The sequence below is a fragment of the Meles meles genome, chromosome 12 (assembly GCF_922984935.1).
Source record: "Meles meles chromosome 12, mMelMel3.1 paternal haplotype, whole genome shotgun sequence".
NCBI classification, from domain to species: Eukaryota; Metazoa; Chordata; class Mammalia; order Carnivora; family Mustelidae; genus Meles; species Meles meles.
The window spans coordinates 42,939,047-42,965,058 of NC_060077.1; the positions used below are offsets into that span (position 1 = coordinate 42,939,047).

The 26,012-nt window shown below is 40.4% G+C and overlaps 1 protein-coding gene across 13 annotated transcripts in view; it reads left to right on the forward strand.

Moving 5' to 3' along the window:
* Nucleotides 1–25,803, forward strand: part of MYOM1 (myomesin 1) — a 158,613-nt gene extending 132,810 nt beyond the window's left edge. For 12 of the 13 annotated variants that reach the window (XM_046024822.1, XM_046024826.1, XM_046024821.1 and 9 more), the window contains 13 exons: nucleotides 1,803–1,939; nucleotides 4,096–4,240; nucleotides 5,134–5,193; nucleotides 5,520–5,587; nucleotides 10,103–10,216; nucleotides 10,931–11,018; nucleotides 12,159–12,197; nucleotides 12,285–12,390; nucleotides 15,835–15,998; nucleotides 18,874–18,910; nucleotides 19,141–19,163; nucleotides 21,514–21,569; nucleotides 24,987–25,803. In XM_046024822.1, coding sequence (XP_045880778.1) covers nucleotides 1,803–1,939; nucleotides 4,096–4,240; nucleotides 5,134–5,193; nucleotides 5,520–5,587; nucleotides 10,103–10,216; nucleotides 10,931–11,018; nucleotides 12,159–12,197; nucleotides 12,285–12,390; nucleotides 15,835–15,998; nucleotides 18,874–18,910; nucleotides 19,141–19,163; nucleotides 21,514–21,569; nucleotides 24,987–25,280 — 1,331 coding nt within the window. In that variant the 3' untranslated portion in view covers nucleotides 25,281–25,803. Of the gene's footprint in view, nucleotides 1–1,802; nucleotides 1,940–4,095; nucleotides 4,241–5,133; nucleotides 5,194–5,519; nucleotides 5,588–10,102; nucleotides 10,217–10,930; nucleotides 11,019–12,158; nucleotides 12,198–12,284; nucleotides 12,391–15,834; nucleotides 15,999–18,873; nucleotides 18,911–19,140; nucleotides 19,164–21,484; nucleotides 21,570–24,986 lie in introns of all 13 variants that reach the window. The other variant, XM_046024830.1, reaches the window with a different exon arrangement.
* The last annotated feature ends 209 nt before the right edge of the window (nucleotides 25,804–26,012 follow it).

Below are 26,012 nucleotides of genomic sequence, written 5' to 3' on the forward strand. Positions count from 1 at the left end.
GGGCCCCTTAAGTAACTGCATCACTCATGTATTAGATTTCCCAGAATGAGGCCTTCAGACTTTCTCAAGAAAGATTCTGCTCTTCATTTTCCTCAAGAATTACTTGTAGCAAGCAGAAGTGTCCTGTAAGGAGAAAGTTTAGCCTCTGCTCTCACAACCCTCGTGTCTGCTATGATACTCACTGGCCAACCACTACTGTTCTTTAGAGTGGACAGCCAGAGAACCAAGAGGAGCACAGAATAGAGGGAATAACCCTGGTCTCAGCTCTGCTACCCACATACGTTACTAACATATCTGTTATGTAAAGAACTCATCCTTCTTGAGCACTGGTCATTATTCACAGTGGCTTAGTGTCGTCTGGTACTATATTCAGTCTTCTTGGTGGTCTTATGAGGCAGATAATATCCATCTTAGCAGTGAGGAGCATGAGGTTTCAAGAGGAGATATCTGTTCAAGGTCACAGTGTGGTATCAGAGCCCATCTTCTGTACATCATGGACACCCCTCAGTAGATGACATCTGAGCCTCTGTTTAGTTCCTCACCAGAAAAAGTCTATAACTGAGTTTCACAATGACTGTGGAACAGTGCAAATGAAAGGGATCCCTTAAAGTTTGGAAAGGATAGTTTTAGGATAAGTACAAAGAAATTCTGACGTACATTTGATACAAGTTTGGGAAACTTACAATTCAAAATGTAGCATCTGTTGAAATTTTGAGATTAGATTAAGCACCATTTAGAGAAAGCAGAGGTGTGATTTCTCCTAAAATAAATGAAGGACTACTAAACTTTGAGTAACTGCCATGGTTTTCAACAAAATTTGCCTTGGAGCTACCTCTGATACAAAACCATTGGCTGGAGGAGCCTTTATAGAGAACATTTTCAAGTTACAAGAAATTTAGAAAACTGTTTTTCAGAGATATCAGACAACTTTCAAAATTACACCCACACTCAAATGTCTTAAGCGATACAGGTGTATGTCAGAGATACCATATGGTTTCTTCACTTTCTTTGTGAGGCAAGCCATGTTGTATCTTAATATTATCTGGTTAATAGTGACTCATGTATTTGCCTCTGAAAAATGTTGCCTTGTCTAAGAGTGTAATTGAACTGGCAATACAGTGGGATGGATAGAGTTTAAATGATAAGCTAGTTTATCTTGTGTATATCATCAACATTAATTCTGCTTTGAAATTCATTTTTAAAAACATTTGAAAGAACCTTCAAAGTGAGTTAAATTGTTGAAAAAAATAAAATTTAACTCCTTTCCCAGTATTTTGAAGTAATTAAGATTATAGAATGTTAGAGCTGGAAAATCTCTTGACAATTTAGGACATTTGGTACAATCCCATTCATTTATAAATGAGTCAGCTGAGGCCCAGATAAGTGAAGGGACCTGCCTAATATCACACAGTTGCTGATGTTGGACTAGGCTCCAGCTCTCCTGGGCCAGCCCAAGACTATTTCATCACACTTTGTTAATTGTCCCTAAAGCCACAGTGGAGAGTCATACAAATTAGCTGAAGGAACCCTGGAGGTAAGTTTACCTTCCTTATTATTTTTACAGTTGAGATATCTATGACTCACAGAAGATGAATGACTTGCCCAAAGTGGCAGCAGGATTAGAACCCACATCTTCCATCCCTGAACATCATTCTTTCCCTATGATGTTCTTACTGTCTCCAGGTTTTGTAAGAAGAAAGGTGCTCTACTATCATTTCCATTGAGTGTTTTTTCACTGAAAAATTGGTATTAATACAACTGGTTACCAGTAAAATTACTATTTTTGCTTTTATTTTGCATAGCTGTCCCAATTAAGTCAGAGTTGGCAGTTGAAATTTTGGAGAAAGGCCAGGTCCGGTTTTGGATGCAGGCTGAGAAGCTGTCTGGCAACACCAAAGTCACCTACATATTTAATGACAAGGAGATTTTTGAAGGGCCGGTATGTTTCATACTTTTTAGATTCTAAACATATCACTGTACAATGTGCTGAGGGAGCCCTGTTAAAATGCAGGTAAGTTTTATGAAAACCACTGGTTTGTGGGGTGGGTGGGAGAGTTTAAGGCATTTCACATGTAAAAAAGAAAATAGAGGAAAATATGGATTGATTATGTCATATTATCCAAATTGGGACACTGTTGAGAATGGAAGAGGGTTCTAGTAATAATTTTTCCAGGACAAGAATCAAACCAAAACTGTCCCAGGCAAATCAAGAAGTATGGTTACCTGGGAAAATACAGCTGCTCTCCTGAGAAGCAGAGGAGACAGCATGCTTACCTGAACTCACATACTCACATTAGAAATCTCAGCAGGAACTTGGTTCTTCATGGGGAGGAAATGGCGTCCATTGTTCCAATGGCTCAGAAAAAAATGCAGCAAAAATATCTTTTATTACTTTTCTGGTAAAAAATACATTTTTATTGTAAAAAAATTGTAAAGATTCAGAAAGGACAAATCACAAATTCTTACAACTTTTTAATATACACATTGATTTATACTTTTTGGTCTTTTTCTACACTGTGTGTGTGTGTGTGTGTGTGTGTGTGTGTGTCTGTGTGTGTGTGTGTGTCTATTGGTGTCTTCTTTACATAGGTGATTGTATATATCTACTCTTTCCTTTGCTTTTAATAGAAACATAGTTTCCATAGACAGAGTTACAACATCTGCACTTTATTTGTCCTCCCAGAATCAGGCCAGTACCCGCTGGTGCTGAAGAACCTAGGGTTGGGAGCTCTGGCTCTTACTGTGCTATCACAGGTATAAATGAGAGACTCAAAAGATGGGAGAGATGTGTGATTTGTGGCTGTTATTAACAACCTGTTCTCCTTTCATCAAGATATGTTTTAAAAACATTTCAGGATTCATTAGTGAGGGGGAGAATGAATAACATAAAATAGCAAAAAAATATATGTAATATATTTCTTTTCAGCTCATTTAGCAACCGTGTATAGAACCTGAATAAGTCACACACAGTCCACAGTGGCTCATCTTCTCTATTTTCGAAATATTCTCCTTGATGGCTGTGCTCATCACCCAGCCAGTGCAGGGGAAGGAAAAAGCATTGTTGGCATCACTGTCTTCTGCCAGAGCCATTTAGGGACCACTGGTGCACACATGTGCATCGACGCACTCTCCTGTATGTGTTCACACAGGTTCTCATGCTATTGCCCACATGCACACATACACATACATGCTCTGAACTTGAAGAACTGTTCGTTGTCATTGCAGTTAGTTCTTACACTATTTTGTTGGTGGAAATCAGTGTCATAGGCTAACTTCTCTAGAAGGACAGTCTGAAATAGAATTTCTCTCAAGAGTGGGGATTAGGGAAACAAGCTAATGTAGAGGAAAGCAAAACAAAAATGTGTTGCAGTCAGTTGCAGACTGGCTTCTTGCAGGGAGCACTCTGGGGCATGAACTGCAGCACAGAGCTGATACCAGACCTGAGCCTTCATTCTGTGACATTTTATAGGAAAACTTCATTAAGTAAAATCCACTATAGAACTTGTGCTTGTATGCCCAGAGGCTAAGATTTATCTTTACATTGAAAAAAAGTTGCCTAAGCATCATATAAAATAAGCACAGAACAGTAGGGCGAGTACAGTTTATTAGGAACAAATGGACTTCACATGTTTTGGAAGCATTTTTATTCACATATTCATTCCACATATATTTATTAACTGCCTGCTATAGACCTTGTGTGCCCAAGATGCGAGGGATATAGCAATGGATGAGACAAAAACATGTCCCTCACGCTGTTTTGCATTATTCTGCTAATTAAAACGAATGTAATCTGGAAGGTAAGATGGGAATCTAAAAACACCTTTTTGACAGCATTTCTGACTTGGGATAACAGAATTTTATTTGGATTTAAAAAAATTAAATTTCAGACTTTATAGTTATCAGTTTTGTTCAAGGTCATATATGCCACGTCATATTTTTCTTTTTCCAGGGAACAAGATTTTGAAAGCCCATCTTAAAAAAAAAGTTAACAAGAAATTTTCTTAAAATTATGATTCTTCGGAGTTTGCATTTATTCCATCAGGCATCAGCATCATACCTTCCTCACTGATTTCTGTTTTCCTTTCCACATTGAAGAAATATAAGATGCATATTGACCGAAACACTGGCATAATTGAAATGTTCATGGAAAAGCTACAGGATGAGGATGAGGGAACATATACTTTCCAGCTTCAAGATGGAAAAGCAACTGGCCACTCCACTCTTGTTCTCATTGGAGATGGTAAGAAGTCTGTGGCACATTAACTCAAAGACTTCACTGTTCCCTTCAGTGCAAATACCCTGTGACATCAAACTGGTCATGTGGAAGGCAGCAGGAAATGTTTCTTGTATTTCAAACATTGGAATCCAATTTCAGTGAATACTTTCCACAGTATTTCACCAGATTTAACCTTAGCCCACAGGGAAGACTGCAGTTAAAAGATCTCCTGTACTTATTACTAAAGTATCAAGTATTTATTACTAAAATTCTCCAGTGAAGGAGATTGCAGTACAACTAAGACTGCGTCTGTATCTCAGAAACAATGATAGTACCTTATACTGTGTACTTACTTTAAACTACTTAAATTAAGAAGAAAAATATGCACAAGTGGTTCAGATCAATTAATCCTACTATATAACTGGATTATATGTCAGCTGCCATAAGCCACTGTCGAAACTATCAACGTGTAAAATGTGGCATTTAACAAATGTGGCATTTGAAAAGGCTGGCCAAATATTCACATTTGCAACATCCAATACTATTTCACTATTTCCTTGCTTCATGACCTTGAACGATTTACTCAACCTTCCTAGCCTCTTTCTTCATTATAAAAACTTAAATAGGTTGTCATGATGTATAAGTATGTTATAATAATGAATATAGGGATCTCTGGGTGGCTACATCAGTTAAGTATCTGCCTTCAGTGTGTGTCATGATTCCAGGGTCTTAGCTTCTAGTCCCACATCAGGCTCTTTGCTCAGCAGGAGGCTTTCTTCTCTCCCTGCTTGTTCTCTCTCTGACAAACAAATAAATGAAATCTTAAAAAAAAAAAAGGAATATAAATCAGCACAGTGACTGACATATATAGTTAAAGCACTCAACTCAATTCATACTTCTTTGTTTTTCTATTTTAGTTTATAAAAAACTCCAGAAAGAAGCCGAATTCCAGCGGCAAGAATGGATCAGGAAACAAGGTAAAAATGGGCAGTGAGTAAAGAGAAAAACTTCGTATTTCCTGAAAAAAATATTCCAAGATTAATTCCATAACAAAGTTAAGTGTGTATTATTGCTAATGTTAATAATGCCCTGGTAAATAAAAAAATGATTGAAAATATTTATTATTAAATTTATGTCAGTTTAAAATATTTGAAAACTAATCTTGAATTTTAAAGTATCACTTTATATATTTATATATATAAATATACTTTGTATATATATATCATTTTAGAATTTAAGAATGAGCTTTGATTTTGCATTTGTGATTAATAGAGTGATTATTGATGTCATTAAAATTTTCTAGGTCCTCATTTTGCTGAGTATTTGAGCTGGGAAGTGACTGGTGAATGTAATGTACTATTGAAATGCAAGGTAAGGAGGCATCTGGGTGGCTCAGTAGGCCGAGCATCCAACTCCATTTTGGCTCAGGTCAGGATCTCGTGGGTCAAGGGACTTGAGCCCCACGTCCAGCCCAGTGTCAAGCTCCCCACTTAGTGGGGAATTCCTTGAGATTCTCTCCCTTTGCCTGCCCTCTCTCTCCCTTTCTCTCTAAAATAAATAAGAAAATCTTAAAAAAGAAGAAGAAGAAATGCAGGGTGAGAAGTAGGTAAATTTTAAATATTTGATATAAGTGAAATAAAAGTAAAATAGAATGTGAGAAAGGAAAGATCAATTTTTCATCTCCATTTGAACCAAAATGCTAAGTGACACCTTCTTGCCATTGAATATTACTGTAATCATTGGTTGGGAAGATACATAAAATAAAATGAAACCTAAAATAAGTTGAAATAAAATAACATAAAAATATGGGAAGATAAAGATGATTGCACCTATTAATTTTACCCTAGTTGATAAGGACTGGCTCTTCTCTTTTTTTAAATCAAGGCTTTATGTTTTTTAGGAGAAGTTTTAGGTTCATAACAAAATTGCAGGGGAGGTACAGAGATTTCCCAGGTAGCCCCTGTCCCCATACTTGTATAGCCAGCATCTTCATCAACATCCCCCCACCAGAGCTGCACATTTGTTCCAAATGATGATTCTACATGGACATGTCATAATCGCCCAAAGTCCACAGTTTACATTAGGGTTCACTCTTGGCATTATATATTCTGTGGGTTTAGATGAATATATAACGGCCTTTATCCACCATTATAGTATCATACAGAGCTTTTTTCACTGCCTTAAAAAGCCTTTGTGTTCTGCCTATTCATTCTTCTCTCGTGCCCCCATTTAAAAAAAAAAAAATTAATCTCAGAAGAATCTCACAGTGTCTTTGTTTCAGTCCAAATCTTCATTCTAACTAATAGATCTATTCCACAGTCATTCCAGATACACTGTCTTTCCATGGAAGTGTAGCAATTTCCTATCTACTTGTATGACTGAGGCAAAAATACCTTTGAGTATTGGCTAGCTCAGCTGTGGGTTCTGAAACCAGTGTGCTGCTGCGATGGAAGAGGCTTGGTCAAGAGTTTGCAGCTCATGACCAATTGTCTCATTAGGCCTAGGGGAAAATTTAGAAATAGAAGTCCATATCACATTCTGAATCATTTTGTACCTTAGCTCATGGTGTGTTCAGCTGAGTGAGTCATCAGAATGTTTTTTTTTTTTTCCTTTTTTTTTTCTTTTTTTTTTTTTTATTTCTTTTCAGCGTAACAGTATTCATTGCTTTTGCACCACACCCAGTGCTCCATGCAATACGTGCCCTCCCTATTACCCACCACCTGGTTCCCCCAACCTCCCACCCCCCGCCCCTTCAAAACCCTCAGATTGCTTTTCAGAGTCCATAGTCTCTCATGGTTCATCTCCCCTTCCAATTTCCCTCAACTACCTTCTCCTCTCCATCTCCCCATGTCCTCCATGTTCTTTGTTATGCTCCACAAATAAGTGAAACCATATGATGCCCTTCAATGGAGGAATGGATAAGGAAGATGTGGTCCATATACACAATGGAGTATTATGCCTCCATCAGAAAGGATGAATACCCAACTTTTGTAGCAACATGGATGGGACTGGAAGGGATTATGCTGAGTGAAGTAAGTCAAGCAGAGAGAATGTTTTGAGGCTGGAGTGTGAAGGTCATGGCAGCAGACAGTGACTCCAAAGTAGAAGCATGGGTTTGGCATTGGCATTGTAAAAGTCCAAACCCAAGTGCCCCCATCTCTTCTAGGTCTGATGACATTTAAAGGAACAGCTGTCTACCAGAAATGTGTCTGAAGATAAAGTCTAGGCTTTATTTAGCCTCTCAGGAAATGGCAAACTTCCTGAAAAACAGTTTCTCAGGCACCACCCAAAGCCCTCTCTCTCTTCCTGGCTGTCCACAGCCATGTTGCTCCCAACTCGCTTTCTCCTTCACACTGCCCACCCCATAAACCATGCCTTCCCAGAGACCCACATGTCTATCCTCCTTCTTTCTGTACTACCTGTTACACTAGCCTTCTTGGAGGTGAACTCTGGTATCCTGTTTCAATGCCTTTCCTCAGGAGGATCAGCCCCTTGCCCAGATTCTGAATGTAGAAAGAGATTCTGAATAATCACACATTATGTATCCATGCTGTTCCAGTGCCTGGAGTGATCTTCTTTCAGCTTCTCTGACAAAATCCTTTCTTTAGGCCCAGCTTAGTCATCTTTTCTGTAAAGCCTTTCCCTTCTCTGTCCAGGTAGAATGAACTTTCCTCCGTCTTGCCATTGCTCTGTTTCATGATTATAGCAATTTTGGTACATTTAGCAATTTATATATTCATTATAGTTAATAGGATGTGTATAGTTAGATTCATGAGACTATCGTGGGCCAGCCCCATATGGAACTACTCTACTCAACAGAATATAGGACAAGAACCCCAGCTTGCCTGCAAGGCAGTGCTAGGCACCGCTCTCCTGCAGGAATCCATTCACCATCCCCTGATGACAGCTAAGGTGCAAGGGGACAAGACCTACTTTGGTCAGTGTAGGAAATGCAATGGCTTTAAAAATACTTCATACTCTAAGCATCCAATACCTCTTGCAACAGCTCCCTAGGCAGAGCTTCCAGCGGTCCCTATGAGGGGCATGTCCAAATTACAAGTGTCAGCATACTTAGGGAAACCTAAAGCTGTGGAGTCCATTTCTAGTCCCTCCTAATCCCAGCTTTTTTCCCAGTCAGGGGTCATTTTTATCAGAAGCGATGTCACCTAGTAACAGTTACTTCCAATTCAGGGACCATTTTACAGGATTATAAAGAATGTTTGTGCTGGTTTCACTATAGAGTTACCAGTGTTGGTTCTTATGTTAATTTATATTTATGTTAATATTTATTTAGTTAGTTAGTTATATTAACGTATTCTGTATTATTTGCCCCAGGGGTGCAGGTCTGTGAATCATCAGGTTTACACATTTCACAGCACTCACCATAGCACATACCATCCCCAATGTCCATAACCCAACCACCCTCTCCCTACCCTCCCCAGCCCCTAGCAACCCTCAGTTTGATTGTGAGATTAAGAGTCTCTTATAGTTTGTCTCCCTCCTGATCCCATATTGTTTCATTTATTAACGGAAAGTTTTTAACATTTTAAAGCTTGCATACCCTTGTTTATAATTACATTAAACATTTTTTTTCATCTGTTTGTTTTGTGGTTGTTATCTGCTCTTTGGGGAATTATGTGTTCATTTCTTCAGTCATCACCTAGGTGTTAGGGATTGTTTTCTTGATTTGTATGAAGTCTTTACTTTTTTATATAATTTTAATTATGTAAGAAATACATGAATATACTCTTCTTTGTAGAAAATTCAAACATTGTAGATCAAAGCTCAAGATCCCTTTAACTGTATGAGTGTGTTTAGCCTATTTGAAGTTTGTATGGGTATAGGATTTAAATATTTCCTCACAATTGCTAAGGAATTAATTTATTAAATCATAGTTGATGGATGTTAACTAAATTTACTGTGGTAATCATTTCATAATATATGCATATCTCAAATCAATATATTTACCTTAAACTTATATTGTATGTCAAGTATATCTCAATAAAACTGAAATACTTTAATTAAAAAATGTTTTTAAAAATATACTTACCTTCCACATTTATTTGCAAAACTTGATAGTCTTTTAAAAAATATTTAGAGGGGTGCCTTGCTGGCTCAGTCAGTAGACCATGTGGCTCTTAATCTCAGACTCATGAGTTTGAGTTCCATGTATGTAGAAACTATAAATAAATAAACTTAAAAAAAAATAAAATATTTAGATACATATTTACTCATTTAGATATATACTTACTCATTCTTTTCTTTTGATAAAGGATTTTTTTTTGTGACACAGGCTATATTTTGATGTGATAGGACGTGTCTGCCCATGATTTTCAGATATTTATTATTATTATTTATTTTATTTAAGTCTGCCTGCTGTCATGTATGTATCTATTCTTTTCTGCCCACCAGGCAGGGTTTTTTTTTTTTTTGTTTTGGTTTGGTTTTTTTTTCCACCAGACAGTTTTAAAATCAATTTTTTATTTTTGGACATAGAAATGCTATTGATTTAGGTTTATTCACTTGTATCTATTTTATTTTGAACTCTTTATCAATTAAAATAGCTTTCAGTTGATCCTGTTAGAAATCTATGTCTTCTCTCCCTCTGATTTCCCCCAGCTCCCTTGGGGGAGATGAACCATCAGAGACTGTGGACTCTGAGAAACAAACTGAGGGTTTTGGCGGGGAGGGAGATAGGGGGTTTGGTGAGCCTGGTGGTAGGTATTAAGGAGGGCATGTATTGCATGGAGCACTGGGTATGATGCATAAACAATGAATCTTGGAACACTGAAAAAATAAAATGAAGTTAAAGAGAAATCTGTGTCTTCTAAATTCAGTGTTTTCTGTTCTATCCAATGCTACATTAAAAACTATTTTGTCTTCTAGGTGGCAAATATTAAGAAGGAGACTCATATTGTATGGTACAAAGATGAAAGAGAGATATCAGTGGATGAAAAGCATGACTTTAAGGATGGTATATGTACCCTGCTTATAACAGAGGTAGGTGACTGTAAGTGTGAAATGTAAGTATATTAGTTGTACCCTACATTCTTCTAAAAAAGAGACTAGATTTTGTATGCCTTTGCCCCACTCATTTTTAACACCTTACATCTCGCTGCTCCAAAGATGTCTGCCCTGACATCAACCAAAAAACAAGTCATAGGAGCACAAAAGCTTCTCTCTCACCTTGTGATAAGGCATGGATTTGTCAGATATCCAATATCCAACCAGTATTGGCTAGACACCACCAACTCTGGCCTCTCTGAACTACCTCTTTTCATAGTTGGGTGAGTGGCAGGACAATTAAGTGGATTCTTCTTGGTTTGCTCTTAAGCCTCATGATAGCTTGTTCCCAAAAGTACAGAGACAATCAGACACAGTATTCAGTTAAGTACAGATTTTTATCTACTTTTTGTCTAAAAGAACGTATCTTTCAAATATATGTGATCATTAGTTTTTAATATGAAGGCAGAGTAAAGGATAAGGAATTTAAGTCTCAAATCAATTATAATCTTAGAGGATGAAAAATCAGGACTGCTAGCAGGTCAAGTGATGACGGACAGGTTCATCTGTGAAGTCCTTATCACTCCCTTGGCCAGATGTTTGTTAAGTGTGTGATTTGACAGCAGGTCTATAAACCACAGGACCTTAAAAATACAAACACCATTCTCTGAGGCTGCTATAATCTGCAGTGTGGTTTCCTTTCCCCCTTAGTTTTCCAAGAAAGATGCTGGGATTTATGAAGTTATCCTAAAAGACGACAGAGGAAAAGATAAGAGCAGACTGAAGCTTGTGGATGAAGGTCAGTCTTCTCCTAACTGCTGGGGTTCATTTTGTGCGTAACTAAATTAACTAACTTAACTAGTTAAGTAGTAACTAAGGTCATGCTGAGTTTTTGTTTATAGATTTTGTTTTAATTTAAATTCCAGCAGAGTGAACTACTGTGTTATTAAAAAATATTTCACTTTTAGTCTTCCTGGAAATCAAAGAGTACTTCTGATCTTCAGAGAATTTATAGTCCATAGTCCACAAGGGTTCTGTTTTCAATATAAATCATCATTTTTGTTTCAATCCTATAAAAAATGTTACAGAATCAAAAGCTACTGCTGTCTCAGTGGGAGGAGCATGCAACTCTTGATCTCAGTGTTGTGAGTTTGAGCTCCAAGTTGAGTGTAGAGATTACTTAAAAAAAAAAGTTTATTAAAAAAAAATAAATTACCATGAAAAACATGTCACCGAATAGTCCACTCTTAACAGATGGCAAGAAAGACTTATATATGAAATGTCAAGTTGTCAAGTCTCTCAGTTATTAGCAGAGCAAGAAAGCAATTTCCATTTTTCAGAGACTTCTAAGGACAAATATGTCATGATAACAAAGACATACATGTGACCACCAAACTTCCAAGCATGCTCTTGAACAAGATCTTTAACATATTACTAACTGTGTAGGTCTGATTTTGATTTCACCTTCCTGATCCTGGTGGAGGCAAGACTAAGTGTGCTTATTGGCAAGAAGCATTATCAGGCAGAGAAATACCAGGAAACCTGATTGGTAATTCGTTATGAGTTGATGATACAGATAAGAAAATTCTGCGTATGTAATCTAAGACTTCTTGGGACTCACGAAGAGAATCCTATAGCCAAGAACCTTCCTGGAAATCTCACTGTGGCTTTCTCTAGAATGTAAATATGGTGACAGTTACAAAGAATTAGAGGGAAAAATATATCAGAATAAGAGCAGGGATCTTTTTAAAGTTGATACAAATTGAGATAGTATTCCCTCAAAGAGCACTTCTGGTCAGCTGATCAGCAAATTCACCTGTGGCCAATACCCTTCACCAGGCAGGTTAATGCTAAGATCACATGCTACTCACAATTTGAGATCTGACCTTACGTTGAGCATTTTTATGCTAAAGCTATGTCTATGAATCTCTATTCACAGCCTTTAAAGAACTGATGAGTGAAGTATGTAAAACCATAGGTAAGTTAAAATGGTCTCCCCATGACAATGCTTCACTATTCTGGATAGGCTTACAGCTGTATGAACTATGCTGTTTTCCTCTTTCAGCTCTGTCTGCTACAGACCTGAAAATCCAGAGCACAGCTGAGGGCATCCGGCTGTACTCTTTTGTTACTTACTACCTGGATGATCTGAAAGTTAACTGGTCCCACAAGTAAGTAAATGGGAACTTAACTGCCATGTAGAAATTCTTTCTGCCGCGCGCGCGCGTGTGTGTGTGTGTGTGTGTGTGTGTGTGTGTGTGTGTGTTGGCAGGGGTAGGGAGGGAGCAGCAACAACCTTTTCTTCTTCCTCTCAGGTGAGGAGCCTTTTTATTTCCCAGGTCTGACGTTGACAAGTGTAGGACAGAAGCATCCCACCATTCCCTTAGCATGAGGTTAGCCCTTTCCCTCAACATGTGCGTGACGAGGCCAGTGATGGCTAAGATCATCTGTCTTTGTGATCTGGATGTGATCATCATCCATACACATCTCTGTAATGGAACTTCTACATCCAGAAGGTTGAGCTTGGGCTCCCTCTCCTTTGCCAGGCAAATGAGATTCTTATGCTCTCTTTCTAAACACAGCTCACCCCTGCTGTGGTCTGGAACAAAACTGAAGCAGCACGCTCGAGCCACCACATTTCCCATTATATGAGTTAATAGCCATTCACCAAAGAAACCTAATCCAGTGGAGCGTCTGAGTTTGTTCTTATTATCATTGATAGCAGTTGGCATAGTTGGGCATGGGCATGTCTCTTGTCCACCCTTGGAAGGCTTTGGGGATTCAAGATTACTTTGGGAATATGTATTTGAACTAGACTGAGCCTGCAGATCTGTTCTAATCTCAGGTTCCTTTGTGGAGTATAGGTGAACCCAAGTTCTCCTCTGGGATTCTAAGAGCTAAAGTAGGTTTCTATGTTCAGTCAGTCCCCCTGTTATACTTTCAACATTGTCCTTAACCGCTACCCTTCCTTGAAATGTCCTGAGCTGAAAGCAAACAGCAGCCTGGCATAGAAATCTGATGGGGCACAGTTCCCTTCAGTCCACTCTTCGGATGCAAGGGGTTCTCATTCCAGAAGTGTGGCAGCCCTGGGAGGAGGCACACAACAGTGTTTATTTGTATCTTCCCTACAGTGGGTGTCTATCATATGCTGGCCACTGCCCCAAGCCCTTCACATGTACAAATTCATTTACTATTCACAGCACTAGGACGCAGGTCTAGGAAGCTCAGGCTTGGGAATGACTTGCTTGAGGTCATACAGCTAAGTGGCAGTTGGAGGACTGAGCCCAGGCCTGGCTCCAGAGCTCCCCATACAGTGGTGTTCCAGTTGCTTTAAAAGTCTAGATTGACGGACTCTCTGCTTCCGCAGGGAGCCTGCTTCCCCCTTCTCTCTCTGCCTACCTCTCTGCCTACTTGTGCTCTCTGTCTGTCAAATAAATAAATAAAAATCTTTAAAAAATTGTTGAAAAAAAAGTCTAGATTGAACATTTAGCCGGAACTAGGTCCCACAAAACAGGCATTTTTGTTTTCTTTAAAATGACTATTATGATATACAACCATGTTTTTATTCTTATTCTTCTTTTCCTGAGCACTTAAAAAAGAGAGAGAAAACAGGGAGAGAACAAGTGAAATTCCAATCTGAATGCTTGGGGTTTCAGTCCTTTGTTCTATTTCTTTCAGAACACATTTTAGGAAAGTAATTATAAGTTAAAATAGATCAAATTCTAGGAAATTCCTCTGTGACATCTAGGACATTCTAATATATCAGTCTGAAGAATAAGAGAAGATGAATTAACTGAGTCATCAAAAAGCTTTATATCATCTTTAAAAGAATTACTTGCTCAAAGAAATTAGAACATTCGTTTTAAGGAAGTTGCTATTAGACTAGCAAGGCATAAACCTTTTACATATTTGGTCTAGTCAGCTGAATGACTATTTTGTGTACCCATGTGCTTATGAAAGATTCAGGAACCAAGGACTGATTGTCTTCACTGTCTTTACGTAAGTATGGCATAACAGGAAAAAACTTGAAATGGGTTTTAGCCTTGACTTCATTCCTATCTGCCCTTGAATCTTAGGCAAGTCATTTAATATTTTGAAATCTTAGGTTTCTTTCATACGAAATAGGAACAGTACCTGTTCTGTCTCATAATAGTGATGGAGCCAATGAGAGAATAAAATTTATGGCACTTTGCAAACCATGAAGGGCTTGACAAATCTAAGGTACTATATTATGCATGTTAGTCAGAAGTTAGAGAATTCAAACAGTTTTATTAGAGCAAAACCAAGGACTATCTTTCTAACTCTTTAAGACAGATATATTTCTCAGACTCAAGTCTGTGGGTACAGATAGGTTCCTTTACCCTACATCTTATAGCAGTTTTTTTTTCCTTTTTAAAAAAATTCTGGGGAGGAGGATTCTCCCTCTGGAGAAGCAGGCTCCTCACTGAGTAGGAAGTCCACCCTGGGGCTTGATCCCAGGGCCCTGAGGTCCTGACCTGAGCCAAAGACAGATTCTTAATTGACTGAGCCACTCAGGCAGCCTTCTTATGGCAGTTTGTGAATATATTTTAAAGAATGTACTGTATAAGAAAAATGCTGAATGTTTATTTGAAAGCTGAAACTTTTTTAGTGATTTTTGCTTTTCTGGTTTTAGTTCATTTTGTTTATTGCAACTACAAATGTAATACATGCTTGTTTTAGAAAATATACTTATAATATCATATTACATATTAGAAAGAGCTTATAAGATAATATCATCCATAGTTTTCCTAGCCATAGTGTAAATTTTTGTCTTTTAGTGTAAATTTCCAGTCTTTTCTGTATGCATAATTGTTACTATAATTAAGTAGTTCTGTATACTGCTTTTTTTCTGATTTCCTCCCGTGTTTACAAACTCTTCATAATTTCTTTCAGCATCATTGACAGTACACCTACCTCTACCTTTCTCTTCATTTATAACAGTAACATTTCTAAATCATCAGATCACAAGGCCAAGTGTTCTATTTGCTTTTATTCTCTAAAGTATGGAATGTGTGTGTCTGCTCATGGCCTGCTATAGAATTTGGAGGAACTCACATCCAGGGACAGAGAAAGTGCCTCATTCATCATGGCAGACTCTACTTTTCATTGTTTTAAATAGCTTTGTAACCACTTATGTCAATAGATGTCAGCCACAGATGACCCTCCTTAAGTCTGTTTTTACTTAGTTTGTAAAATCTGACTTATAGCCATAGACTATCTGCAAGAAATATGCAGTAATAGAATGCATAGTTTGGACTTTTCACTTTAAAGATTCTCTTAGTCCTACAAATAAACTGAAGCAAAAGCAAAGATAATTAATACCACTGAGAAGTATTGGTGTTGCAATCAGCTAGGGCCCCAGACTGCTGCTGGAGGTTAAATGTACAGACTGTCCACCCCCCATGCCCACCCTGGGCCTTGGAATCCAAGTTCTATGATTCAGGGCCCACACTTTTTCTTAAGCTGAACATGCATGGTTCTCATGTTGTTTGAAACCCTGTAAAACTCTAAGGTGAGACCCTCAAAGAGAGACAAAGTAAAAATCAGCTGTGGATGAAAGCAGACAATAGCAATGTTTTCTTTGCTGTGAACAGCGGGACTCCGATTAAGTACTCAGACAGAGTTAAGAGTGGGGTCACGGGGGAGCAGATCTGGCTGCAAATCAGCGAGCCCACTCCGAACGACAAAGGCAAATATGTGATGGAGCTCTTTGACGGCAAAACTGGACATCTGAAGACGGTGGATCTTTCTGGACAAGGTAAATGAATATTTTACAGATTAGAACTTTTCTGTGGAGGAATGAACTTTTTTTTTTTTAAAGATTTTATTTATTTATTTGACAGAGAGATCACAAGTAGGCAGAGAGGCAGGCAGAGAGAGAGGAGGAAGCAGGCTCCCTGCGGAGCAGAGAGCCCGATGCGGGGCTGGATCCCAGGACCCTGAGATCATGACCTGAGCCGAAGGCAGAGGCTTAATCCACTGAGCCACCCAGGCACCCCAGGAACGGACTTTTTAAAAGGAATGAAGCGTGATAAGAGGCCATTGCATCTGACTATTGGAGGATGATCGGAGATTTTAAGAAAGCAATTTAAGGGCGCCTGGGTGGCTCAGTGGGTTAAGCTGCTGCCTTCAGCTCAGGTCATGATCTCAGGGTCCTGGGATCGAGTCCCACATTGGGCTCTCTGCTCAGTGGGGAGCCTGCTTCCCATCCTCTCTCTCTGCCTGCCTCTCTTGTGATTTCTCTCTGTCAAATAAATAAATAAAATTAAAAAAAAAAAAAGAAAGCAATTTAAATTCAGCATGGTAGTAGAAGCAAGAATTCAGTGGGTTTTGAAGTATCAGTGAAAAGTACAAAGTAGAGACAAACACAGAAAGGAGTCCCTTTTCAACATGCTCACAAAGGAGGGCAGGCTGATTTATAGTCACCTGAGCAAGAACAAGCACTGAAGAAGTTCTGGTGACTGGAGTTTGAGCATGTTTAAGAGTTTAAAAATTCAGTTGAGCTGGAAGATGTGAGTGACGAGAAATAACCAATGTATCCGTGCTCTGAAGAAAGGAAGGTCTGAGATCTAGGGCAGGGGTGAAGGCATTGACTTTGGAAAGGAGTAGGGATCCCTTTTCTTTAGAAACCAGGGGTGAGGTGGGTTGGGGTGTGTTGGGGTGAGGGGTTAGGTAAATATGAATAAGCAAGGACCAGTAGTGAGGAGAAGAGAAGAAAGTTGGAGAAGTTGGGTCCTTATGGCCTCAGATGTCTTGCTGCTGCGAGACTGGGGGCATCTGGAGAGAAGAGGGAAGAGGAGCAGGAAGTAATGAGAGATGTGGAAGATAGAGTCGAGAGGTAACATGCAGATAGCAACCACAAGATAAACAGCTCAGAGAGGTGGATGAGGAGAGGGAGCTTGTGTCCGAAACTGTGGCTCTTCATCTGTCAGTCCCAAGGTCTCAGAAGCCACAAGGTCAGGATGTTGAACCCCGAGGCTCTTAATGTGTAGCTTATTTATCACTGTCCTTGCCTCTAGCTCCTGTCTTTATCAACCCCCCTCAAGGACCTGGGACTCAGCCTCTGGGCTTCCACTGCTCCTGTCTAGCATCTGCCTCACATTCCTTAGGGAGACCTTGGACTGAATTTTTCTTCCACCTCTTCATATACTAAAATGCAGTGTGAATATTCCAGAAGTCTTAGCGTGGTTTTTTTTTTTTTTTTAAGATTTTATTTATACATTTCACAGACAGAGATCACAAGTAGGCAGAGAGGCAGGCAGAGAGAGAGAGAGAGAGGAGGAAGCAGGCTCCCTACCAAGCAGAGAGCCCGATGCAGGGCTCGATCCCAGGACCCTGGGATCATGACCTGAGCGAAAGGCAGAGGCTTTAACCCACTGAGCCACCCAGGCGCCCCAGTCTTAGCGTTTTTAATCTGCAGAGAGTAGACTCACAAGAGCTCAGCCTTTCAGCTGTCCTGCCTTGAATTATTTTGGGCTGAGCCACCAGGCCTTCCTCCCCCAACTCCCCCCCCTCCCCCAACTCCCGCCCCCCCCCCCCCCCGCCGCCGACACCCACCCACCCCTCATCTCCCACCCAGGAGGGCTAGAAAGAGGGGAATGGCTGCCTTCAGGCTCTGCTGCTCCTAAGTCACAGGCCGCAATAACGGGATTTCTTCTGTAGTCCCTCTGACAACCAAAAACGGCAACAGGAAGGGGTGGATAAATTTAAAACTTAAAAAAAAATTTTTTTTTTCTTTTACTTTCTGGCCCACCCAAGCAGATTAGTTCAGCGGGGCCCAACTCTTGCTCAGCGTTGTGTGGGCAAAAGGAAGAGAACTAAACACTTAGCCTAACTGGTCAACCTCCAGAGACTTGAAGCCTGATGTTTTATGCTTCTTTTTCCCCTCCATAAAAGGAGGGGGATGGATTAGTATTAGGTAAATACTTTCAAGATGTAAAATGTGGTGATTCCCAGACCACATAGGAGCAAAGAGGAGGTGAGACAGATTTCAAAATAAAGCTGCCTTTATGCCCAAACTTTTCTAAGTGGCTTGCTCAGCAGGCTTGGGTGGGGGAGAAAGATTTTAGAAGTCTGTAGCTCTCCTTTCCTTGTCTCACTGTCTTTTCTCTGGGCTCCGGTCCAGCTTAGAAGCATTGCTTCAGCCGGCACTGGCGGAGGCTGTGAGCGTAGTAGCTCCCGTGCCCTTTAACACAGATAGATGGGCCAGACCGCGTAATACGGAAACATTTCACTGTCCAGCTCGGAGGCTGTGCCCTGTGGGATGATTTAATAAGAGAAAAGTCTTTTTGATGTTCAGGATGCTTTTCCTGGAACCATCTTTATTACCATTTTATCTTTGGCAGAGCTGATCTTTTCCTCTCTGCTTGAAAGGAAAGCCTCTCAGCAAATTGGGAGCTTCTAAAATCCACTACTTCATCTTTTCTACTTAGAAAGTATTTGCTTCTCCTGCAGAGTCCATCCTGTTGCAGAGTCAACGGGCAGGCACAGTCTTATTCAATCAGTTTAGTCATGTCTGGACTGACCACACTGACCTCAGGCTGCGAACTTTAATCTGCTACTGTGTGTTGTCAGTTCTGGGTGAGAATATTCTAACGTCTCTCTCTCTCTCTCTCTTTTTTTTTCTCTTAAAGCCTATGATGAAGCCTATGCTGAATTCCAGAGATTAAAGTAAGTCCCTTGCCATTTGTGTGCCCTGATTTCTCTGTAACATGGTGTGCTGCTCCCCCCACCTGAGGGTTAGAGAGGGTCTTTCATTTTGTCAGATGCCTAAAAACAGCACATTTTCATAGCAAAATGTCTCTGAGGCAATGAAATGCAGTCAAGGTTTGTTACTTTGAAGTACCACTAAAACAAAATTCTTCTTTGTTTGTATGTTTGTTTGTTTCTCTCAACCACAGACAAGCTGCCATTGCCGAGAAAAGTAAGTGAAGCCCCTTCCCATTTACTCCTGGCATCGTCTCAAAACATAGCTTTTATTTTTTTTTATTTTGACTGTAGACAGAGAGTGGTGGTGTTTTTTTTTCTTTTCTTTCATTCCTTTTTTTTTTTTTTTAACTTAGGTGTTCTGCATATGTTTTCATTTAGTCTCTTGAGTAAGCATGTCTGTGAAAAGAAGGTCTCAGATTACATTTTAAGAATGTCACTGAGCTCTTGACTTGAGCTAACCCCTGGGTATCCTGAGAAATCTCTGGGCACAAGTTACACAATAAGTTGTTAATCACTTGCAGCAGGCACAATGTATCAGAAAAATGTATCTATATTAAAGAAGAAATAAAAAACTGTAAATTTGACATCAGATAAATCACTGTAACTGATCAAATACTCCTGCATTTTCCTAAGAGCCCCTGTAGGATACAAGAAGCCAAATAAGGCCTTCTTGAATGCTTCACAGTCTGAGTAAACAAACACCAAACTGTCAAGCCTTTGTACCCAGAAATGTGCTCACTCCTAACTTCCTTAGCTGTTGGCCTCATACGTGGAGATTTCTAGACCTCAATCTTTTAAAGATTCTGAGAGACATGAACTAATTACTAATTACAATAATCATTCAGGTTCTCTCTGAGTACGTAAGGCAGAGTTTGAAAATTGTTGAGGGCTGAAATTATATACAGTCAGTCCCAAGTTGGAATGGAGGGAACCAGGAGGGGGAGTGAGCAGTGAAGTCACCTGGCAGCCTTTTAGTAGCTCCAGGTCATTCAGGATGGAACTTTCCACCTTTGACTGCTTTCCTCTCTCCTTCCTGTTCTTTTCTTCTCCCTTCTCTTGTGCTGGGTTTGTGAGTGGTAAGGCAGCTGCTAGCGGTGAATGGGGCAGATGCCAACACCAGCACGGGGCGTGCCAGGGGAGTACAGCGTGAGAGGGGAGCACTTCTCCTTGGTACCAAGTGGCCCCCTTCCGCACCTGTATGCACAAGCAAGGCCAGTGTCCACAGTCAACCGCCACTCCCCATTGTTGAACTCTGGTGGGCAAAGAGCCCGCTCCTCCCTCCAGATCATGAATTCTTTCTGAAGTTTCTGCATTGAAGTAGTTTAGAGCTGGAAGAGACTTGAGTGCGCCTGTGTTTAACCTTTTGTAAGCTGAGGGATGCTTAATTCCCATCTTTCACACAGATCCAAAATGTAAAATAGGTAAAAGCCAAGTGAGTGTAATTGAAGGTGGGATGGGATCTGGGCCCTTTGACTCAATGTCCCTCCTCAGACCTCCCCAGGGCCTCCAAGGAATCCTGTGGGTGCTCTGGAGCAGGACTGGGTACCTTCATGTCCGCAGGCATAATGCAATGCTTCCCCCATTCCCCAGATTAGGACATTACAGTCCACGCAGTGAAGTGACTTGCCTAATGTCACACATTGGGTGATGTAGGAGTCAGATGATGAGTTGAGCTTACAAGTGGTACAAGGTGTGATGGCATCAGCAGGAAGATGTAGTCAAGATTCAAGACTTGTTCAAAGCTATAGTCTGACTTAGTGGAGAAGGGAGTTGTACAAATAGGGATCTAGAGTCAAACATTAATTGAAATGGGCCTAAAATTGAGAGGGTGGTGGCCACTGTGTTAGTATGAGACAGCATCCCTTTGAGTAGATTACAGAAAGTTGTCCTTCCCTGGGGCTGAACCAGTTGTACCCAAAGCACAGGGCTTGGTGGGGGGTACGAGGGGAGCAAGAGGTCAGCTCTGGATTTCAGCACCCTCTCCCACACCTTGTCCCCTCAGCTGGGGGCCTTTGTACTTCATGGCCATAGACAGTAGCCCTACATAGTCCTAGACACCAAGAACTACCAGGAGACTAAAAGGGGAAGCTCTCTAGGAAAGGCCTCAAAGAAAGCCCACATCTGCAAAAGCCTCGTGGCATATAGCCTCCAATTATACCTTTTTTTTTTTTTTTTTTTAATGATAAGCCCTTGAAAGAAGCCAAGCAGACTTGGAGGCTGTCCATAGAGATCTGCTCTGCCTCCTTGAGCTGAGCCCCACTGAGCTACAGAAGCGCCAGGGCTGAAGATAGTCTGAAAATTATAGGGCAGGTCTTAATACGACAAAGCCATCTCAAGCTGATAATTTGGGTAAAGGCACCCACGCACACAAGTTATCTGTGCAAGGAAGGAATAACATCTAAAATTACTGGACCCTTTCCTAATTTTGCATATTAAAATAGGTATAAAATAATTATTAGGAGAAGGAAACTAAATTGGAAAGTTAGTTCCCTGGGGTGCTTTTGTGAGTGTGATCACTGGTGCTCATCATTTCAGTGATTAACCAGAAACGCCTATGCTTGCAGACCGCGCCCGAGTGGTGGGTGGACTCCCCGATGTGGTCACCATCCAGGAAGGCAAGGTAAGCATGGAGCACTCCTGTCCCTGCTTCTTCCACACTAGTGATGGATTCCAGTGCCCTAGACTTCGTTCCGTCTAAGAGCTCCCACTGCTTTCATCTTAAGCCACTGCTACTTTGGCTTGACTTCAGAGTAGCCAAATACAAGAATCAAAATGCAGTCCATTTTTCAAGTCAGCATAATGTTTTGTAGGCCAAGCATTAGGATATAAGTTACCTTATGTGGGCACATGTAGACCACTTAGTCTCTTTCCAGAGGTACCCTTTCATATCACTAGAAGCAAGAAAGGTTCAATCACAACTATGTGACAAATGTAACTGGAGAAAGATGCAACCTCTAACACCTAGTGGAAAATGGGCTGTCCCTTTAAATACTTCACCTCTGAAGGGAAATATCTGAAGGGAAGGGAAACATCTTGCGCCCTGAATTTCTATAGGTTTCAGTTGAAAACTGATTTATTTGTTTTTTTAAAAAAAAGATTTTAGGGGGCGGCTGGGTGGCCCTGTTGGTTAAGCAGCTGCCTTCAGCTCAAGTAATGATCCTAGGTTCCTGGGATGAGTCCCGCATCAGGCTCCCTGCTCAGTGGAGAGCCTGCTTCTCCCTTTCCCTCTGCCTGCTCTCTGCCTACTTGAGCTCTCTATCTCTCTGTCAAATAAATAAACAAAAAATAAAAAATAAAGATTATTTATTTATTTTTTTATAAATGAAATTGAGAGAGAGAGGGAGAGAGAGAGCACAAGGGGAGGAGAGGCAGAGGAAGAGAGAAGGAGAAGTGGGCTCCCTGGTCAGCAGGGAGCCTGATGCTGGGCTCCATCCCAGGACCCTGGGATCATGACCTGAGCTGAAGGCAGATGTTTCACTGACTGAGGCACTCAGGCCCCCCAAAACTGATTTCTTTCCATTTAACTTTAAACTAGTATTTCCTGGCTCCATAATAATCTCTCTGAAAAGCAATGAACACTGTCTTCATCCTTCTGTTTCAAAAGCAATGAAAATACTTTCTAACTTGGATTTACTTGCTTCATCCCTCTGTTTCATTAAGACAAATTCAGTAAGTCAGCCATAATAGATGGGTACTTGAAGTAAAACAAAACCTTTTCCCAATGAAGACATATGATGGGTAGACTAGGGATAAAACAAGGCATGTGGAAAGGCTTTAGTGAGAGGCAGGTCTCATCCAGCTGCATTTCTTCATGGGTGGAATATAGATGACCACAGCTGACCTGAAGCTCAACCAGTGCAAGGTTGCTTTTGTCTTTAAACTCCATTTTTCATGTTCCTCATTTAATGGGGTTCCAGATATTCAGCTCATTGGGTGTAGTGAGAATTCTGAGAGAGAATGTATGGGAAAGGACTTTGTGATCTATAATGGAAATAAATCTAAAATAGGGATAGTAGTTTTCCATGACACCTAAGGCATTTGGGAGTTTGGCTCAGTTTTGTTTGAAGTTTTAACCCCCAAGGGGCCCCTGGCTAGCTCAGTCAGTAGAGCATGCAACTCTTGATCTCAGGGTCATGAGTTCATGCCCCACATTGGGCATGGAGCCTCCTTAAAGAGAAAAAAAAAAAGAAAAAAAAAGTTTTAACCCCAGGTCTGCTTGGATAAGTTTGATGGCAATAGCTTGATTATTTTTCTTGCTGAAATGTGTTTATAGGATAATTCAGTAAGAAATGCTAATTAACCATGGGAGGGAAGATCTTCCAGTTTTAAGCAATACTCTTCTAGAAGAGATAGTAAGTGATCATATAAGACCCTTTAGAGGGATATTTAGACAAATATCCTCTTCCTGTATATTGTGAGCCCTAGTTCTTTTCCTTATACTTCCTGGATTTCAGTAAGAAAAAAAAAATTCAAGAATGGAATTTAAAATGTGAAGTAAATTCAACATCGTTGGCTATCAGAGAAATGCAAATTAAAACCACAGTGAAGTATCATAACACCTATCAGAATTGCTAAAATAAAAACAGTGACAACAATAAGTGCTGATAAGGATGCAGAGAAACAGAAGCACTTGTACATTGCTAGTAGAAACGTAAGCCAAGATTGTGAAGCCAGGCAGGAAAACAGTTTGGCAATTTCTCAAAAAAAGAAAACATGCATTTGCCATATGACCCAGTAGTTATACTCCTGGGCATTTATCATAAAGACAATAAAATTTATGTTCACATAAAAACCTGTATCAAATGTTCAATAGCAGTTTCATTCACAATGGCCCCAAACTGGAAATAGCCCAGATGACCTTTATGGCACAGTATTGAGCCATAAAAAGGGACAAAGTATTGATCCCTGTGGTAACTTGGATGAATCTGCAAGGAATTATTATGCCAAGTGGAAAAGGCAAGCTGAAAAGGTTACATGCTATATGATGCTATTTATATAATGCTTTAGAAATTAGGAAATTTTAGAAATGGAGAATGGATTGGTGGTTGCCAGGAGTTAGAAATGAGGTTGGGGGTAGGGGGTGGGTGTGGGTATAAAAGGCAACATGAGAGATCCTTGTGATGGAAATGTTCTTTATCTTGATTGAGGAGACGGATACATGGACCTAGACAAGGGATAGAATTGAATAGAACCACACACACACACACACACAAAACACCAATGAGTACAGCCAAACTGGGGAGATCTGCATAAGAACTATGGGTTGTATCACTGTCCATGTACTGGTCGTGTTATTACACTATGGTTTTGTAAAGTGTTAATATTAGGGGAAACTGGGTTTCCCATACAACCTCTCTATTATTTTTTACTATAGTTTCTGAATCTACAATTATCCTTAAATTTTTCAACAAAAAAGTAATGGTAAAGTAAAACGATCGGCCTAAACACTGATCTTTTGAAGTAAGAGGGTTTCAGCACAGATGGTAATATAATAAAATATTAGGAAATAGGAATACATTTTGGTAGAGCACCGTCTCAACTACAGCAGACTGGTTGGAGTTTGAGGGGAGAAATAAACGGAGGGAGATGGAACCTGAAGATGAATCCCATTATCTGAAACAGCTGTCATGATTCTGCTGCTGGGCTCTGTGAGGCAGACAAAATGCAAAGTGAGCAGGTGGTGATTATGGCAATGAGATTTCTCTACTGAGAATCCAAATGCCACATGAGAGCAAAAGACATCTATGTGTTTATGAAAGCACGAGTGCAGATGGGAACTGGCAGCAAACTCCTTCGTGTGGCTCTGATGATGAGCCTTCCCAAAGCCGGGAAGCTGAGGCCCTCCAGAAATCTACTTAGGAGGGAAGTCAAATTATAATTTAAGCAGGTGCATGCCCTGTTATCACATCACTCCCCCTGTTATTCCAGGGGCTTTGTATTATCCTCCTTTGGGTCCTGCCAAACCACCAGAAAGTTTCTTGAAGTTGGATCATTGTACCTGATTATCTCCTTCCCTCTCATAAAATGTGTTTTGCAGGCGCTTAATCTCACCTGCATCGTGTGGGGCGACCCAACTCCAGAGGTTTCCTGGTTAAAGAACGAGAAGCCCCTGGTCCCAGATGACCACTGTAGCGTCAGGTTCGAGGCCGGCAAGACTGCCTACTTCACCATCAGTGGGGTGAGCACCGCCGACTCCGGCAAATACGGGCTGGTTGTGAAGAACAAGTACGGCTCAGAGATAAGCGACTTCACAATCAGTGTGTTCATCCCGGAGGAGGTGGCTAGGAAGGCGACTGAGCAGCCCCAGAAAGGCAACAAGAAGGCCAAGTGACCAGGAGGCTGTACGAGGGGAGTTGCGCTGAGCTGCCTTGTGTTACTCATGTGCGAATGGCTTGGGTTAACTGTAAGGAACTCTTCCCGCTTTCTACTCCCTATTTTTGTGCTGGCTCAGGGGAAAATCATAAAATCTCTCATTCATATAAAAAAGCATCAGCTAACAACATTTTGATAGTTTTCTTTATCAACAAATTCTGTGTTAAGAAAATGCCATTGGTCGCACAAATACTAGGAAATGGTTTTAAGGAAAGACCAGAATAAAGACAGAGGGATGTTGGATGATGGTCAGAGAGTAGGTGAATATGTTGTGGAGCAGCATTTGGACTTGGCTTGACTTTTCCCGGGAAATTCTCATGGGTTGCAATCATACTTCAGCATTCTGTCCAAAGGGGGATGAATTGTTAAGCCAAGCGGTGTGTTTTGTGTGTTGTTAATGATAGTGACATGCATTTCTGTTGGCAGTCTTGTGATTTGGAGCCTCCTCAGTATTAATAAACAGTCCTCACACCTCTCCTCTTTCCCATTAGTGTTCTTCTCCTTCCTGTTCAGCTATTCAGTGGTGTGGTCTCTGCTGCATCCTTCCCCCTGCATCTTACAGCACATCTTCTGATTTAAATTCCTTTGGGTTAAAGTAATCCCTTCCTAGTATGATCAGATGAGCCATCCAAGGTCAACTGAGGTTCAAGGGTATGAAATTGCTCCATCGTTGTACATCTGGCAGCTTAAT